This window comes from Podarcis gaigeae (assembly GCF_964106915.1).
Source record: "Podarcis gaigeae genome assembly, chromosome: 5".
NCBI classification, from domain to species: domain Eukaryota; kingdom Metazoa; phylum Chordata; class Lepidosauria; order Squamata; family Lacertidae; genus Podarcis; species Podarcis gaigeae.
The window spans coordinates 95937537-95956754 of NC_139681.1; the positions used below are offsets into that span (position 1 = coordinate 95937537).

The following is a 19218-nucleotide window of genomic DNA, read 5'->3' on the forward strand; positions in this document are numbered from 1 at the left end:
ACTCACAGCACCTGGTGGCAAGAGCCAGGAAGGGATATAAGGTCAGCATTTCCCTTTGGCTCTTTGCCACAGCAACACGTTCCCTGCCTTGGGCTTCTTGACTCCTTGCTTCCTGACCCTTGGCCCCTTGGCTTCCTGACTCCTGGCTTCCGGACTCTCATTCCTGCTCCCATTCCGCTGTCTTGCCCCTGGTCCTGACATCCTCCGCCAGGACTTCAACCGCCTGTAAACTGGACTGTGACACTGGGATACATGCCTGCATAGCAATACTCTGCCACTGAGCTCTGGCCCTTCCCAGGCCAGCTTACTTCATCAATTAAAAACAGCACATACAAGAGGATTCTTTCTAGAAACCAAGAACTTGAAAACAGCCTTTGCTCACAGCTTCTGGTTTCTTCATTGACTGTCAGATCCTGACCGCTGGCTGCTCTCACAGGTGTTATTTTCTTGGCTCCTGGCTCATCTCAGACTCAGGGTCTGATGAAAACACAGACACCTAACCAGCTCTGGCCTGAAGCTTGTGCAATTATTTATATCTCAAGGTTTCGCATCTAATTGCATGCCTCTCCTCATGGATTTGTTTGGAGAAACCGGTCTGACAACAGCCATGAATCATCACTGTCCTTAACATGTGTTTCAAGCTAAAGTTGTTCAGGTGTTGTGATGTGATCTCTCCCCAGCCAGCTTTACTTTGAAGGTTTGAATTCTGGGAACCACCTCAAGCCACTGACTATGCTTCAATTAAAGCTACATTAAAACCTCCCACAAACGGGTTGCCACAACCTGTTCCTCCCCAGTCTGCAGGAGAAGAAGAAGAAGAAGAAGTGAGCAATGGTATTATTCTTGCCACCATGCAAAGAGCATCCCTTGGAGAGCAAATGATGAGGATGGTGATTTTCTTAGTCCAACTCCTACGTTGATGTGTTCAGCTTCTTTGTTGATCACGATATGTAGATGCCTTCTAAAAAGTGTGAAGGAAGCGTTAGCTACTGTATAATAGGGAAACGGGGAAATCTGCTAATTTTGGTTTCTGTTTCTTATTTTTCCAGTTGTAAGTTTCAGTTCTCCACATTTCTGGATTGCTGTGATTTTTAAAAAAAGTCGTCATAAAAACTCACCAGCAAGTGTCCTCAATTAAACACGTTTTTCTATGCAATCCCGCCTAATCTTTCTGGCATGCTATTTTCACTTAAGTTGAATTTAATGCACACTTTGTTTTATTTATTCATTGCGTTTATATCCAGCTTTTATCAAGGAACTCAAGGCAGTGTGCCTGGTTCTCCCTGCCTCATTCAGTCCCCCCAATAGCCCTGAGAGATGGGTTGGGCTGATTGGCAGTGACTGGCCCCAGATCACCCAGTGAACTTCATGACTGAGTTGGAATTTGAGCCCTGGACCTCCAGCTCCTACTCCAACACTCTAACCACTACACCTGTATATGCATTTTTGCAAAATTCGGAGAGGTGTGAATTTCCAGGGATGGTTGTACTTCGCTTCACATCCTGTTTTGGAAATTGCAAATTACATAGCACTGCTTTTAAACGTGAACAGAATCAGATTTCTCCCACATCTCCCTAGTCTGCTCAGTGCGGAAGCAGCTGAAGACAACTGAATGAGCATTCTTACTATTGCATTGGCAGCTGTTTTAGCAATTGTACACAAACAGACGCATGCACACACACAAGGAGTCTTGCAGCAGGAAGATTAATTGCTGCACAAAGTTGTTCATCAGAAACATGTGGCCTCAAGTGCCACAATAAATCCTCTGGTCTTCAAAGTGCCATAATAAGACACCTTTTTCATGTATTTGCAATTCCTTTGATTATAATTCCAAAACAATTTTCTAAATTTATGCTTTGGTTGTCAGTATAATCTCTTGGAGTAGAAGGGCGTATGAGATGGGAAAGGCCTGTGTGGAAGGAACTTGGTCAAGCCAGAAGGGAACTGGGTGGACAGAATGGAAGAGCTGGAGGCAGAGTTTCATCACCATTGTTTTATCTTTAGAAGGTGTGAAGAATGAAATGCATCCCCGGAAAAGCTACAGAATGCATAGGCAAACTAAGGCCCAGGGGCCAGATCCGGCCCAATCGCCTTCTAAATCCAGCCCGCAGATGGTCCAGGAATCAGCATGTTTTTACATGAGTAGAGTGTGTCCTTTTATTTAAAAGGCATTTCTGGGTTATTTGTGGGGCATAGGAATTCGTTCAATATTTTTTCAAAATATAGTCTGCCCCCCCCCCAAGGTCTGAGGGACAGTGGACCGGCCCCCTGCTGAAAAAGTTTGCTGACCCCTGAGCTACAGGCATAAATTCCAGGCAGAAGCAATCTGTTGGCAACTGATAATCTGATAATGTCAGCATGCATGTAGTCAGGTGCCATTGGCTACAGGCTGGTTTTATGACTCAATTTGCTTCTATTAATTTACTGTTGAGTTTCACTAATTGTTTTGTTCATAGAACTGACTGGTCTTAAATGTTTAGGTGTTTGAATGTTTTTTGTCTGATTGTTCATGTTGGATGTTTGAATGCAACTCAGCTTGCAGAAGAGGGGTTCCGTGTGGGATAAAACAGACAGTGGACTCAGCTACATTAGTAAATAAACAGCGATTTGAATGCACTATAAACATGCAATACCAGATGGTGCCAGAGAGCAGGAAATTTTAAAATGCGATTTTCCATAGAGATTTTTTTATTTTGTTATAATGATCTAATTTCTGACTTATTTATAGTGGGGGTTTTTCTGTGTCTAGATCCACCCTGTATTAGGGCCTCCTGGATTATCTCTGCATCTTTAACCTCTTGAACTGACCTATCTAGCTCTTTGATTCCAGACCGATATCCCTTAGTTTGCATAAGGTTTGACAACTTCTTCCTCCTCCTCATCATTATTATTCCTCTGGCACTAGCTGTCTCTCTTTTCCCTGGGCCCCTACAAAGCTGCACTTCAAAACAGTTATTTGGTTCAGTTATTTGATACCAATAAAATAGACGTCATTTGTGACCTGTGCTCAGTTACTCAGTGGAATATACCCATCAGATCTGGGTTGCAGAGAGATGCGTGAAGAACTTTGTTTTTTTGTTAAAATGTTTTTTAAAGAGGCTGAGGACAGTGCCATAACCTTGGCAAAAACATGGTAAAAATTTATACTGCCTGCCTTGAATCTAATTTATGCCAAAGGACTTAGGTCTGCTATATACGCACTACTGTAGGAATGCTAAGTTACAACCTCATATCATGGCTGGCTGGACCACACAGCCCTGGCAGGAATGCCCACCCCAGTGAAAACCAGTTGCCACAGAGAAAGATCTCACCCTGGCCCTAAAATACTGCTCTCAGTGGAAAATAAGGTTGTTACTTGGCACATCTCTTTTGACCATTTAAATGATAGGTTCCCAAAATGAAAATGAGGGAAAAGTCACTCAAGTAGGTTGCCTGTTTAAGTATTAGATGTTTCAGTGATTATTGTAAAAAAGAAAAGAAAAGAAAAGAAAAGAAAAGAAAAGAAAAGAAAAGAAAAGAAAAGAAAAGAAAAGAGAGGGGCATTTTGTTTGAATTGTGTGAATGTTTCATTGTTCCTGTTCTCAGTTTTAGTAATTGCATCTGATGTTGGTGGATACTGTGATTATTTGCAGTTTCCTGAGACTGTAATGTACAGTGGTATCTCAGGTTACAGACGCTTCTGGTTACATACGCTTCAGGTTACAGACTCTGCTAACCCAGAAATATTACCTCGAGTTAAGAACTTTGCTTCAGGATGAGAACAGATATTGTGCAGTGGCGGCGCGGGGGCAGCAGGAGGCCCCATTAGCTAAAGTGGTGCTTCAGGTTAAGAACAGACCTCCAGAATGAATTAAGTTCTTAACCTGAAGTACCACTGTACTTCTTTGTCTTCCAGTAAAGTAGGTTAGATAAATCAGATATTATTATTATTATTATTATTATTATTATTATTATTATTATTATTTCATTGCTTTCCAAACGAAAAGTGAGCAATGAGCCCATAAAGTACACAAAATGTAAAAGCTGTTAAAAGCAAATGCACCAAGGAAGTATGACAAAAGACAGATTTTTTTACCCAAGAAGTAAAACCATACTTTTTACAGCTACAGTTGATGCACCAGGGAAACGTCAACCAAATGTGTCAGCTGTCGTCTTTAAATTAATTCGTAACTTTAATCGCTCCTAGCCTGATCTGACATATTCAGGTGAGGGAGGACTTTCATAAACTTTCCATAAAACAAGTTTCCGAACATGTTACGACGCAGGAAAAGTGCCTGCCTGGAGCTGTTCAGATATGGGATCTGAAATCAGCGTGGGGAGGGGGGGGGGGAAGGCCTGAAATTCAGGCACAGCAAATGAGATGCACTCACACCCACGGGACAGAGCGCAAGGCGTCCAACTCGTGCCTCTCTGCAACTCAGAGTCATGGAAATGCCGGCACTAAGTTCCATTTTCCTCTTCCTTCTCTTCTGCCTCTTGATTGTCCAGTTTGTGAAGCTGCAATGGAGAAAACGACAATTCCCTCCCGGACCAACGCCTCTCCCCTTTATCGGATGCCTATGGCAGCTGAGGTTTTTCAATGTCACTCGTGAGAGCCTGACCAAGGTATCTATTTCCCAGCAGTTTGATTGGCTGACAGGATAGAGGAACGGGCAATAGCAAAGGGAGCTTAATGGCTGGTGGGTTGATAAGAGGAGATTGATAGGAGAAGGGTGGTCAAGCTCAGCGGTCAAGCATCCGTTGTTCATGCAGATGGTCCTTGGTTCAATCCCCAGCATCTGGTGGTAGTCTTCTCTCTCTAAAACCCTAAAAATCACAAGTCACTGAATGCACCAATAGTCTGACTCATCTTAGGGCTTCTTCTGATGCTCTAGGTTTTGGAACTTTGGATATACTAAAGTCTTGTTTGTCAAATGATTTTTTTAATACTGGGGTCTCTGTGGCCACAGCCCCCTCATTTTCAAATTAGGGTATTAGCTGTCTTCAGGATTATTACTTTGGGCGGGTTGGTTGGTCAGTGTGCTCTGTTAGAAGTTTTAAAATTTGGAAATTTAGAAACGAATTCTTGCTGCAGCGCATCGTAAAACCAATTATACCTTCTGGATTCATGCTCAAGTTGGAATTCTGTATTCTTTATCTGTCAGAAGAAGGCTGATCAATCAAAACATGTCTGATACTGGCTTTGCACAATGTTTGTTTTCATGAGATTCTGCATGTTATTTCCAGTTTGTCAGTGGCATAGCATATGAAGATAAATCTATGGGCCATTAGGCTAGGATACTGATTTTATTAAGTTAGAATCTTAAAGTTGTATTGTGCATGCCACAGATTTATATTTTACTTATAGGCTACCTTGACTTTTCTTTCTATCCATAAAGTATGTTTAGCCTGGAAAAGAGGACAGTGAGAGGAGATATGAGAGCCATCTTCAAATATATTAAGGGCTGTCACATGGAGGAGGGAGAAAGCTTGTTTTCTCCTGCTCTGGAGGGCAGGACTTGAACCCATGGCTTCAAGTTACAAGAAAGGAGATTCTGACTAAACGTTTGGAAAAAAACTTTCAGACAGTGAGTGCTGTTCAGCAGTGGAACAGTCTCCCACAAGAGGTGGTGGGCTCTCCTTCCTTGGAGGTTTTTAAGCAGAGGTTGGATGGCCATCTGTCATAGATGGCTTAGCTGAGAGTCCTGCATTGTAGGGGGTTGGACTAGATGACCTTGGGGTCCCTTCCAACGCTAAGATTCCATGATTCTACTGCATGCAAAAATAGGTTTATTAGGAGACATTCCCTCTAAAACGCCGAGTGATTTTTCATGAGGATTCAAAAGCAAAATTTCAAATTGCTGCAGAAACGTGGAGGGTTGAATTTAAGACTGAGAAAGTGAGAAACTGAGAGATGCCCAAACTCTCAGATTCGCCCATCACTGTCTGCCACTGAGGTTCAGCCCATCTCCTCTTTGGAGCCGATTGCAATGTGAAGCAATCAGTAAGGTTTATCGAGCCCCTTGTGAGCTCTGATGGCTTTAGAAGGTTGCAGGGAGGGCAAAGTGGCCTCACTCTGCCCAGGGAGCCCCGCCAGGCACCAACCTTGCCATCGTTTAGTCACCAAGCAAAGACCTCTTTGTTTTCTTGGCCAGCGATATACAGTGGTACCTCGCAAGACAAAATTAATTCGTTCTGCGGGTTTTTTCGTCTTGCGAATTTTTCGTCTTGCGAAGCACGGATTCCCATAGGAATGCATTGGGTATTAACGGTTTTAAGAAAAAGGAAACGTTATCGTCTTGCGAAGCAAGCCCATAGGGAAATTCGTCTTGCGAAGCAACTCAAAAAACGAAAAACTCTTTCGTCTTGCGAGTTTTTCGTCTTACGAGGCATTCGTCTTGCGAGGTACCACTGTAATACTGTATTGCTGTTTTTAATGTGTTCAGATGGTTTTGTTATGGCATTTCTAGACACTTCGCTGCAAACCCCCCCCCAAAAAAACACTTTGGAGCTTTTAAAATTGGGAAGTGATGCATGAATTTAATGAACTTAAAGGAAAAGGTAAAGGTACCCCTGCCCGTACGGGCCAGTCTTGACAGACTCTGGGGTTGTGCGCCCATCTCACTTAAGAGGCCAGGGGCCAGTGCTGTCTGGAGACACTTCCAGGTCACGTGGCCAGCGTGACATTGCTGCTCTGGCGAGCCAGAGCCGCACACGGAAACGCCGTTTACCTTCCCGCTGGTAAGCGGTCCCTATTTATCTACTTGCACCCGGAGGTGCTTTCGAACTGCTAGGTTGGCAGGCGCTGGGACCGAGCAGCGGGAGCGCACCCCGCCGCGGGGATTCGAACCGCCGACCTTTCGATTGGCAAGTCCTAGGCGCTGAGGCTTTAACCCACAGCGCCACCTGCGTCCCATTTAATGAACTTAGCCCAACCCAAAACTAAGAACAGAACTGCTCAAAGGTTGGGTGTGGTTTTTATTTGCCTGAGCTTCCCTGGTGTTTTCCTACAGGTGGCAAAATCCTATGGGGACATCTATACGGTATGGTTTGGTCCTCACCCTGTGGTAGTTTTGGATGGGTTCCAAGCTGTGAAAGACGGTCTCACCACCCACCCAGAAGACGTAGTTGGCCGGCCAGTAGTCCCATTTTTTAGAGCTCTGGCAAACAATAAAGGTAAGGCTGCCTGTCTCGCTTGCGTAGGAATCACAGGGTCATGTTGTTCCCATAACAGAATCCAAGGAGTGGCTCTGTGGTTTTAGTGGCGTTCCTCTTTAGTAGGCTTTGGTTATAAAGAGCTCAAAAACCTATTGCTTATGAAATCAACTGGCTGCTTCACACGGTTCAAATCTTGGCTTAGCAAGACCCCACAAACTCCTCAGCTTCCAGAGAGAGGGGCTTGCAGCTCTTCCCAGATCCCTTTTGCATTATATTTGGGGAAACTGTTTTGCAAAGATTTCCACCCAAATACTGATGAATTTTCACAAGGACTTAATTCTGATCCCCTCCTACAAATTGATGCTCAAGGCAGTTTATGGCATGAAATATCATGTATGATCATGACAGAATTAGCCATAAACAATAAATAAAATGTATTTTGCATAAATCATAAGATATAAAACAAAGATACAAAAAGAAATCAATAAGAGCAATGACCCGCCCTCCCACACCCAAGCAATATCCCAGCTCAAGTGTCTGTTTACCAGCTTCAGTTTTTGTAGCTGGAGTCAGTCCATCCATCCATCCATCCATCCATCCATCCACCCACCCACCCACCCACCCACCCATCTGTCAGTCCTTCAGGGCTCTGCCCTCCCAGCACAGATGGAAGAATGTCTTCCAGGGCTCACAGCCAATATGCTCTTTGGCCTCTTTAGCAGTCTCAGCTTTTGTAGCTGGAGTTAGGGTCTATGCTAGTCAAAGTCCTGGCATTGGAAACAGGGCTTTGGTGGCAACCTCCTAGCATAATTTCGAAGGGTTTGGATTCTGTGCTCTGAATGCAAATAATGGGTCACTGCAGCAGTCCACAGCTGACTTTCAATGCCTCCAGGTATCTTGCTGTCAACGGGCAGTACATGGAAGCACCAGAGGAAGTTCTCGCTGATGACTCTGAAGACATTGGGGCTGGGGAAGAGGACGTTGGAGTACCAGATCCAAGATGAAGCTTATCACCTGGTGGAGAACTTTAAGAGCACTAAAGGTACGGCACAGCTCAGGGTTGGAGGGAGAATTTGCCCTTTAATTTATTTTCCAGTCCAGAACCCTGTTTTCTTCTTATGCTCCCATTAATTTCAGCAAGCTAAATCTAAGAGCAACCTCAGGAAGTTTTAAGGTTCCTCTTAGTTTTCATTGCATCTTAGATGGAACATGCATTTATTCATGTTTTATGTCTGTGCTAATAGGCATCTGATTTGACCAATGGTTGCAAGCCATAAATATTGATTGCACTGGATTCCAGTTTTAGCCTGCTTTCTTCTCCTGTTCTCAAAGAGGAGACGAAAACACCAAACAAAATACCTTTGGCTGGAGACCAAGGGAAAACCATCAGGTTTTTGGAATCGTGCAGCCAGGATACTTTTTCCAAACCTTGTATGAAGAACTGTAATAGATACTTGCAGTGCTCCCCCCTTAAAATGTTTAGGGGCACCCTAATACTGCACCCTGATACTGCCCCTCAATGAGGCCAAACTTAGATTCACAAAATGTTTTGGGGTATGCATTCCCCTGCATCCCCCCAGAAGAAAGCACTGAATGTTGTTGTTTAGTCATTTAGTCGTGTCCGACTCTTCGTGACCCCATGGACCAGAGCACGCCAGGCACTTCTGTCTTCACTACCTCCCGCAGTTTGGTCAGACTCATGTTTGTAGCTTCGAAGACACTGTCCAACCATCTCGTCCTCTGTCGTCCCCTTCTCCTTGTGCTCTCCATCTTTCCCAACATCAGGGTCTTTTCCAGCGAGTCTTCTCTTCTCATGAGGTGGCCAAAGTCTTGGAGCCTCAGCTTCACGATCTGTCCTTCCAGTGAGCATTCAGGGCTGATTTTCTTAAGAATGGATAGGTTTGATCTTGCAGTCCATGGGACTCTCAAGAGTCTCCTCCAGCACCAGAATTCAAAAGCATCAATTCTTCAGCGATCAGCCTTCTTTATGGTCCAGCTCTCACTTCCATACATCACTACTGGGAAAACCATAGCTTTTACTATAAGGACCTTTTACAGATAGGTAGCCGTGTTGGTCTGCCATAGTCAAAACAAAAAAATTCCTTCCAGTAGCACCTTAAAGACCAACTAAGTCAGTTCTTGGTATGAGCTTTCGTGTGCATGCACACTTCTTCAGATACCATAAGGACCTTTGTTGGCAAGGTGATGTCTCTGCTTTTTAAGATGCTATCTAGGCTTGTCATTGCTTTCCTCCCAAGAAGCAGGCGTCTCTTAATTTCATGGCTGCTGTCACCATCTGCAGTGATCATGGAGCCCAAGAAAGTAAAATCTCTCACTGCCTCCATTTCTTCCCCTTCTATTTGCCAGGAGGTGATGGGACCAGTGGCCATGATCTTTGTTTTTTTGATGTTGAGCTTCAGACTATATTTTGCGCTCTCCTCTTTCACCCTCAATAAAAGGTTATTTAATTCCTCCTCACTTTCTGCCATCAAGGTTGTGTCATCTGCATATCTGAGGTTGTTGATATTTCTTCCAGCAATCTTAATTCCGGCTTGGGATTCATCCAGCCCAGCCTTTCACATGATGAATTCTGCATATAAGTTAAATAAACAGGGAGACAAAATACAGCCTTGTCGTACTCCTTTCCCAATTTTGAACCAATCAGTTGTTCCATATCCAGTTCTAACTGTAGCTTTGTGACCCACATAGAGATTTCTCAGGAGACAGATGAGGTGATCAGGCACTCCCATTCCTTTAAGAACTTGCCATAGTTTGCTGTGGTCGACACAGTCAAAGGCTTTTGCATAGTCAATGAAGCAGAAGTAGATGTCTTTCTGGAACTCTCTAGCTTTCTCCATAATCCAGCACATGTTTGCAATTTGGTCTCTGGTTCCTCTGCCTCTTCTAAATCCAACTTGCACTTCTGGGAGTTCTCGGTCCACATACTGCTTGAGCCTTCCTTGTAGAATTTTAAGCATAACCTTGCTAGCATGTGAAATGAGTGCAATTGTGCAGTAGTTGGAGCATTCTTTGGCACTGCCCTTCTTTGGGATTGGGATGTAGACTGATCTTCTCCAATCCTCTGGCCACTGCTGAGTTTTCCAAACTTGCTGGCATATTGAGTGTAGCACCTTAACAGCATCATCTTTTAAAATTTTAAATAGTTCAGCTGGAATACCATCACTTCCACTGGCCTTGTTATTTGCAGTGCTTTCTAAGGCCCATTTGACTTCACTCTCCAGGATGTCTGGCTCAAGGTCAGCAACCACACTACCTGGGGTGTACGAGACATCCATAAAAGCACTGAATACTTGTATCTATTGTGATTATAGCCAAGCTTCCTTCCAAGGACCTCAAGGCAGGATACACTGATCTTCCTTACCCCCAACCATTTTTACCTTCACAACAACCCTGTGAGGTAGGTTTTGGTGAGAGAAAGTGATATATGAAAGTCAACCAGTGAGCTTCAAGGCTGAGAGGGTGTGTGAGTCTGGATCTATTAAATCTTAGTTTCATACTCTAACTGCTCTTTCATGCTGGCTCTTCAGATCTTCATCCTGGGTTGGCTGAGTGCAGAGGCCATGGCTGATTCCTCAGATTAAACCAGAAAAGTGTCCCCATGTCTCTGTTGCCACATTACTCAATGAGAGAATTTCAGCATCAAAATATTTTGGTCTTGCAAGGCAATTAAGATATCCCAGGAATCAAACGATACCGCTTCACTGTGAAATAATAAGCATGGGTGAGATGAGAACTTCTTGATATCTCAGTCTTGTGACATGAAAGAAACGCTTCTCTTTTACTTCTGAATTTAAATTTTCTGCAGTTCTGAAATCACATCACGGCCCACACTGAGGCTTTTCTTTTGAAACATCTCCCACACCACCTGTTGCCAACACACACTTTGGCTATTTTTGCTTATGGTTACATCTCACCCAAAAATAATATATTTATTAAGAGCAGCCAAAAAAATACAAAATAGCTAGCTGTGTAGGAATTATCTTGGGGTCAGATCCTGCATTGCTGGCTGACTATTTTGCAACTTTTGGGCTGGCTTATTGAGTTGTTTTTGTTTTCACTATGTATTTTGTGTATATTGTGATTTTGTGGTGTAGCTACCCTGAGACCTGCAGGTATACAAATTTAATTAATTAATTATGTCATGGTTTTTTGTGCTTTTATCTTGTAAACTGCTCTGTGATGCTTGGATGAAAGGCTGTATAGAAATTTAATCAACAACAACAACAACAACAATGAATAACAACAAATAAATTTTCCTAAAGCAGCCCCACCCACCCTGGACAAAAACCAAACAAAAAAACAACTTATCCAACAACAGGAAACAAAGTGTGATGGAAATATGAAGAAAAGGGAGTTTAGGTGCTTCCGCACTAAAAGATGGAGTTCTTACAAATGTATAATGTAGCTCCCGTAGCAGTGCCATCTCTACAGATCAAACTGATTGATTAGGCATATATTGGGTAAGGCAATCTCTCAGGTGCCAAGTTGTTAAGGGCTTTATATACTAACAGAAATGTATTGATCTTGTCTGGGTAGCAAATCAGCAGCCATTGCAGGTCTCTGAGCACAGATGTCATATGCTGACAAGGCCTCGCTCCTGGCAGCAATTGTGTCGCAGCATTCATGCGTTGAAATAACCAATGCATGAACTGCTTTGGCCAAGCTTTCCCAGTCCAGGAACAGTCATAACTGAAGTACTCATTTCAGTTGGTAAAAGGCATTTCTAGCCATGACAACTATCTGAGCCTCCCGTGACCAAGCTGGATCCAGAAGCTCGCTGGGACTCATGGGAATTGTAGTCCCAAACATCTGGAGGACACCAGGGGGGCAAATGTTGGTTGTCGCTTCTTCTGCTACATTGACAGGGTTGGTTCATAAATGGGCCCTTGATGATTCCATTTGCAGGGAAACCCATGAATCCGTCCTTCGCTCTGACCCTCGCCGTTTCCAACGTGATTTGCGCCGTTGTGTTTGGGCATCGCTTCTCAACCGAGGACAAAAAATTTCACGAGCTCCTGGAAGCAATGGAGGCCATATTCAAATTTGCTGGCAGTCTCGGTCATAACGTAAGCAAGCCACTATTTTGCTTTGCTTTTCAATATTTCCTTTCCCCAAAGGAACAGCAGTAAAAGGTTTCACTTTTGCTAGACAGTTTGTGGTGAGGGAAGAATTTCCTTAGAAAATAAATGCAATCGTATTTATTATGATATTTAACAATTACAATATCCCCCAACAATTATGATAATTAAGTTTGAAGGAAGGCCCAAGGAGTCCCAAAAGTTTTTTTTAAAAAAAATGCATGTAAGTGAACTTGAAGATGAGCTAGAAATCTTTCAAAGTTCTACCCGAAACCAAACTTGATTCATGTTCTGTTCACACGTCAATTTTGGGAAGTATTTTCTGGTGCAGTTCAGAAATTATTGAACTATTTCATACCCTTCAAGTGTCCTGATAAAATCGGGACATCCCACTTTTTTTCATGAGAGCATGCTGCCCATTGTGGGCACCGCAATCTCAGGGCCACACTCTCGCATGGGTCACATGACTTCCCCTGGAAGACCTGCACCTGGTTTTTCGCCTCAATGTGTTGGAGGGTATCCTATTTCAGCCTACTACCTAAAAGGCGGATGTGGGTGGCACTGTGGTCTAAACTGAGCCTTGGGCTTGCTGATCGGAAGGTCAGCAGTTCAAATCCCCGCGACGGGTTGAGCTCCCGTTGCTCGGTTCCTGCTCCCGCCCACCTAGCAGTCCGAAAGCACGTCAAAGTACAAGTAGATAAATAGGTACCGCTCCAGCGGGAAGGTAAACGGTGTTTCCATGCGCTGCTCTGGTTCACCAGAAGCAGCTTAGTCATGCTGGCCACATGACCTGGAAGCTGTCTGCAGACAAACGCCGGCTCCCTCAGCCTTTAGAGCAAGATGAATGCCACAACCCCAGAGTCGTCCGCGACTGGACCTAACGGTCAGGGGTACCTTTACCGAAAAGGCCTTCTGAAGCAGCTAGGCCTCAACCAGCCCTATAGTTGAAAGAGTGTGGCAGGCCTCTCTAGGGAGAGATTTCCACTGAAGGCTCAGCTCCTTGTAACTGTCACTTAAGCCGCTTCAGGGCTTTCCCAGATGACCTGAACATTTCTTGGGAAGGTTCATATAGAGATAAGTGACCCCATGGTTGCCTTGGACATGAAGAAACTGCCTCACACTGAGTCAGACCTCGGTTCCAGCTAGTATTGTCCACACCGACTCTCCAGGGTTGCAGATATGGAGACATTGCCAGACCTACCTGGAGATGACAAGGATTGAACCTGTCTCCTTCTGTGCACAGGACAGGTGCTCTAATACTGAGCAGCAACTTTCTCCGCACCTCCATCTGTTCATGTCTCTTTCCCCAGATTTATAATGTCATGCCCTGGCTTATGAAGTGTATCCCAGGGCCTCACAAGAAGGCCTTGACCGCCCGAGACTTTGTGTGTTCGTTCATAAGGAAGGAGATCAACAAGCATCAGATTGCAGGACTCCCAGATGACCCTCAAGATTTCATTTATAGTTACCTTGCTCAGATAGAGAAAGTAAGTAGCTGCTTTGTTCATGACCAGAACTGCTCAGGATGTGCTGTCCTCATCCTCTTCTCCATAATTTGAGCAATTGCTCCATCCCCAATTAGAATTTGTATTTTTCTTCCTGCTGGGAAATGCTCCCTTGTGAATGTTTAGCTGCAAGCCCTTGAAAATTTACAGCTGCAAGCGTGACATTAGGTGTGTCCATTTTTCTATTTCTTCTCTTCTGTAGACGAAAGACCAGCCCAAACCAGCCTACGATGAAAGTAACATGATCCAGTGTATATTTGACCTCTTCTTGGGTGGAACAGAGACATCCAGCACCACTCTCTACTGGGGAGTTCTGTATATGGTGCTTTATCCAGACATCCAAGGTGAGATGATGTAACACTGCACCACTTTCGAATTGTGCAAATGATGTTCAACTGCTGCGTCTTCTGAATGACGCGGAAGAAAGCAAGATGTTGTCTTTCATGCCAACCAACTGTTGTGTTGGGATGAATTTGCTAAAAAGTTTTGCATGCACTTTGTGTGTGTGTGTGTGTGTAAATAAATGAATGTGTTTGGATTCCACTCAGCGAACATCCAGAAGGAGATCGACGCGGTTGTGGCTCCCGGTCAAATGATCAGCGGCGAGGATCGCAAGAAGCTGCCCTACACCAACGCCGTGGTCCATGAGGTCCAGCGCTTCAGCAACATCATCGCGGTTGGGTTGCCCAGGTTATGTGTGAAGGACACCATGATTCGACAGTTTACCATTAAGAGAGTAAGTGAACCTCCACTGCCCACATCCCCTGCTTCATTCAAATGTCTAAGAAAACGCTGCAGAGGTTTATCAGATACCACTTTTAGTTCTACCATTGAAGGAAAGCTGGCCATGTTTCTTCTTGGGCAGGAAATGACATTCTGCCCACTGTACATCTAAAGCACATGACTTCCCCCAGAGAATCAGGGGAACTGTAGTTTACCCACAATGAAGCTACAGCCCCCCGCACCCTCAATAAACTGCAGTGTGCAGAATTCGGGGAGGGGAGCCATCTTCTCTAAATGTGCTGTACAAGTATGGTGTCCACACAGCCTTTGTGTCTTTCACCATCACAGAAGATGTTGCACCATCCCTGAGAGGTGAAGATGCTCAGAACATTATCTCTGACCAACAAGAGGCCAATTGAGTCTCTCTTTGCCAGAGCCCTCTGCTTCTCCAGTTTGGTAGCAAATCATGCAATTATTGGAGAGAGGGGTTTTACTGAACTGAGAGCTGAGTGTATGACCTGCTTCCCTGGAGCAAGGCAGGACTGAATCTCTGACTCTTTCTTTCCAGGGCACCATGATCTTTCCAAACATGGCTTCTGCCTTGTATGATCCCAACGAATGGGCGACGCCCGAAAGCTTCAACCCCAACCACTTTCTTGACAAGGACGGAAATTTTGTTTGTCCAGAAGCCTTCATTCCATTTTCCTTAGGTAGATGAAAAAGCTGGAGACAAAATCTTGGTGGTTTCCTTGAGGGTTTTGCTTTGCATTGTTGGGAGCTGAAAGACATAGTAGCACGCCTAAGGCTGCCCAAGGCGTATATGAAGAACATAAGAAGAGCTTTGCTTGATCAGGCCAATGGCCCATCTAGTCCAGCATTCTGTTCTCACAGTGGCCAACCAGACGCCTGTGAGATGCCTTCAAGCAGTGAGGCGTTCTCAAAGTAAAGGAAGGATTGAACTCTGATTAATAAGAATACACACAGAGGCTTGAACCAGCATGACTCTGGGAAGGGTGCTTATAATAATCTCTCCCTCCACCCTCCGGCCCAGGTCGTTTTATTCACAAAAGAACTTTTTACAGAGTGTTCGTAAGAACCAATCAGATTTCTTCTGAGCATTTCAACAAACCCCACTTGGGGACAAAGTTAAACTACCAAAACTATTTAAGCATGGGGTAAATAAAACAGAACTACAAAGGAGTGCATTTGGCAACCCCCGGGAGGTGATAAACAAGCAATATACATGATAAGAAGGATGGCCAGGAGGACAGCGATCATTATCATCTTTATGTGAAACCTGTTTCCTGGCCCTAAGATTAAAATCCTAAGATTAACATATCAGAAAAGCTACATCAAAGAAACTTCCCACTGTCTTTGATGACCCAGGATGCCTGCCTGGCGAAGCAACTGGCAGTGTACGTGACTTGTGAAGAAAGAGAAATGGAACAGGGATGCAGAGGTGTGGATTGATCAAAATAGTTTAAACCCAGTCAACCCAATGCTTTCATTGCTGACACAGATGGCTTACTCTATATTTGTTATAATTCCTCATAGCAATCCCACCTGATCACTACAAAGCAGGATTCAAACACAAGACCCTGTCCTCTTCCATGGTTTCCAGCAACTGGAATTGAGAAGCATTGCTGCCTCTCCAGCTGTGGAGACAAGCTACCATGGCTAGTAGGAATACATATTTTCTTAGGAGGGGCTCATTTTCATAGAAACACAGGGGTCTGCCTTGTCTACCCTGGCAGTGTCTTTCCAGGGTTTCAGATGTGGGGCAGGGAAGGAGGACCTTCTAAGCCAGGCATAGGCAAACTCGGCCCTCCAGATGTTTTGGGACTACAACTCCCATCATCCCTAGCTAACAGGACCAGTGGTCAGGGATGATGGGAGTTGTAGTCCCAAAACATCTGGAGGGCCGGGTTTGCCTATGCCTGTTCTAAGCCATTCCTGGAGATGTTCCACCACTGGCCCAGGTCTCCTATATTTGAACAGCAGATTTCCCCATGGAAATTCAGTTTGCCCCTCTAGGCTCCCAATGCATCTTCATGCCCTGGGATGTGCCTGAAGTCTCCACATTAATGAACACTTAGCCTCAGGCCCTCAGCAGCAGAGGGTGGTAGGGTTTTGTGTCAAAACTGAACAAAAGGGTTGTGAAAGATCTAGATACAGTGGTACTTTGGGTTACATATGCTTCAGGTTACATACGCTTCAGGTTACAGACCCCGCTAACCCAGAAATAGTACCTCGGGTTAAGAACTTTGCTTCAGGATGAGAACAGAAATCGTGCTCCGGCGCGGCAGCAGTGGGAGGCCCCATTAGCTAAAGTGGTGCTTCAGGTTAAGAACAGTTTCAGGTTAAGAACGGACTTCTGGAACGAATTAAGTACTTAACCCGAGGTACCACTGTACTTTTTTTCTGGGAAAGCTATGCCCTGCTTTTCAACTTAAGAGTTCTCCAAATGGGAATGGATGTAAATTTATTGGCACCTGGTTGGCCACTGTGAGAACAGACTAGATGGGTCCCCCTTTTCCTGATCCAACAGCGGAGCTCTCCTTATGTCCTTACGGTGCACAGCCTGACTTCACCTCTCTCCTTCTCCTACAGGGCAGCGAGTGTGCTTGGGAGATCACCTGGCCAAGACGGAGATGTTTCTTTTCTTCTCCAACCTCCTGCAGGCATTCACTTTCCACTTGGCGGAAGGGTCAAAAGATGTCAACACAGAACCTATTTTGGGGGGCACTTTGCAGCCTCACTACTTTGAGATCTGCGCTATCCCTCGATAGACCCGGCGTCTCATGTCTCTTTGGAAATCTGCTTAGGAAAAGTTGCAAGGTGGAAACATGCTGTACTGTTAACCCAAGGCCGCCGACTTCTGGTGTGGGTAGCTTCTTCAGAGTCCTGAGAATCAAAACGTTTGTCGTGAGACAAGGAATAAGTTTCTAGACCTCCTGACTGCAAAGGAAAAGCCTGAAAATACACAACAATACCTGTGAATAAGGTCTGAGTGCAGTGGATCCCAAAGTGGGCAATATCACCCCACAGGCGCAGGGGCATTGCTGGGGGGGGGGCAGCTAAGAGACTTTGAAAAGCTGGGGTCACTGGATCAAGTTCATCCATTTTGTAGAATTAATTAGATAAACATTTTAAACTGGATTTTGAATAAATGTGAAGTTAATTGTTACTGTTTTGAATTTTATTGTCTTATTATCTTCCTTAGTGGGTTTGTCAAACCGCTATAATGAATAATCCTTTTTACAGGGTAGGGCCAGCCAGGGCACTGGGGATGAGTTTATGGAACCAGGAAGGTGGGTGTCACTGTCCAGAAACATTTGGGGAATTACTGCTCTAAGGTATGACTTCAACATGACACAGCTCTTTTTATTCTTGTCTTTTGGCCATAGGCATCCTAACTAGGCATTGTCTCTCTCTTCTTCTTTTTTTTAATAAATATTTATTAAGGTTTTTTTAATATATATAAAAGAAATACATAGATAATAAACAACATTACTTGTATCATAACAAAATTTCATAACTTGTTTGGACTTCCTCACGTCTCCTGCTCCCACTTACATCGTTAAAAAGTTTTTTTTCAAGCAAATTATCATCTTGTTTACAATCTTATATCCACTCATTTAAGTATAGTCTAGCAATTTTCCGAAAGGTTTATGTTTTCCTTAATCTCACTTATCATCAAGTTCCAATCTAGTTTAGTGGTGGCCAATTATTTATGATCAAGCATCCTTCTTAACATTCAACCAAATTACAATATTTTTGTAAATAAATCTTAAATTTCTTCCAATCTTCTTCAATCCTTTCTTCTCCCAGGTCTCGGATTCTGCCAGTCATCTCCGCCAATTGCATATAGTCCATCAGCTGCATCTGCCACTCTTCCAGTGTGGGTAGATCTTGTGTTTTCCAATTCTTAGCGATGAGTATCCTTGCTGCCGTTGTTGCATACATAAAAAATGTTCGGTCCTTCTTTAACACCTTCTGGTCGACAATACCCAGGAGGAAAGCCTCTGGTTTCTTAGTGAAGGTATACTTAAATACCTTTTTCAACTCATTATATATCATTTCCCAGAAGGCCTTCACTTTAGGGCAAGTCCACCAGAGGTGAAAGAATGTTCCTTCATTTCCTTTACATTTCCAACATTTATTATCAGACAAATGGTATATTTTGGCAAGTTTAACTGGGGTCGTGTACCATCTGTATATCATTTTCATTACATTTTCCTTCAACGCATTACATGCAGTGAAGTTCAGCCCAGTGGTCCACAACCTTTCCCAGTCCTCAAACATAATGTTATGCCCAATATCCTGTGCCCACTTTATCATAGCAGATTTAACCATTTCGTCTTGTGTGTTCCATTTTAACAGCAAGTTATACATTCTTGATAGTACCTTAGTCTTTGGTTCTAACAATTCTGTTTCCAACTTTGATTTCTCCACCTGGAACCCTAACTTTTTGTCATTTTTAAAAACTTCTTTAATCAGAGCGTAATGTAACCAGTCTCGCACTTTATCCTTCATTTTCTCCAAACTCTGCAATTTCCAATTGTCTCCATCTTTTTCTAATATTTCCCAATATTTTGGCCATTTGGCCTCCATATTGGGTCTTTTTCGGGCCTTAGCTTCCAGAGGGGAAAGCCACCTCGGAGTTTTATTTTCCAATAAGTCTTTGTATTTTGTCCAGACATTAAATACTGCTTTCCTGACAATATGGTTCTTAAAGGCCTTATTGATCTTAA

At 43.9% G+C, this 19218-nt stretch overlaps 1 protein-coding gene and 1 long non-coding RNA gene across 2 annotated transcripts; one reads left to right on the forward strand and one right to left on the reverse strand.

The window, feature by feature from the left end:
* The first annotated feature begins 4326 nt into the window (after positions 1-4326).
* Positions 4327-17632, forward strand: LOC310844909 (cytochrome P450 2J4-like). Its single transcript, XM_083739655.1, has 9 exons — positions 4327-4605; positions 6993-7155; positions 8030-8179; positions 12064-12224; positions 13547-13723; positions 13944-14085; positions 14290-14477; positions 15033-15174; positions 17075-17632. The coding sequence occupies exons 1-9, from the start codon at positions 4426-4428 to the stop codon at positions 17251-17253; spliced, it is 1482 nt and encodes a 493-aa protein (XP_083595781.1). The 5' UTR covers positions 4327-4425; the 3' UTR covers positions 17254-17632.
* On the reverse strand, positions 12452-13538 carry LOC310845158. The gene is made up of 2 exons (XR_014564526.1): positions 13137-13538; positions 12452-12774 (listed from the first exon to the last, which is right to left on the reverse strand). It is a non-coding gene; the product is annotated as an uncharacterized lncRNA (long non-coding RNA).
* Positions 17633-19218: the final 1586 nt, after the last annotated feature.

Coding starts and splice junctions, on each gene's coding strand:
- LOC310844909 (XM_083739655.1), top strand. CDS start 4,426: ATGGAAATGCCGGCACTAAGTTCCATTTTCCTCTTCCTTCTCTTCTGC. Junction 4,606..6,992: donor CTCGTGAGAGCCTGACCAAG/GTATCTATTTCC, acceptor GTTTTCCTACAG/GTGGCAAAATCCTATGGGGA. Junction 7,156..8,029: donor AGCTCTGGCAAACAATAAAG/GTAAGGCTGCCT, acceptor CAATGCCTCCAG/GTATCTTGCTGTCAACGGGC.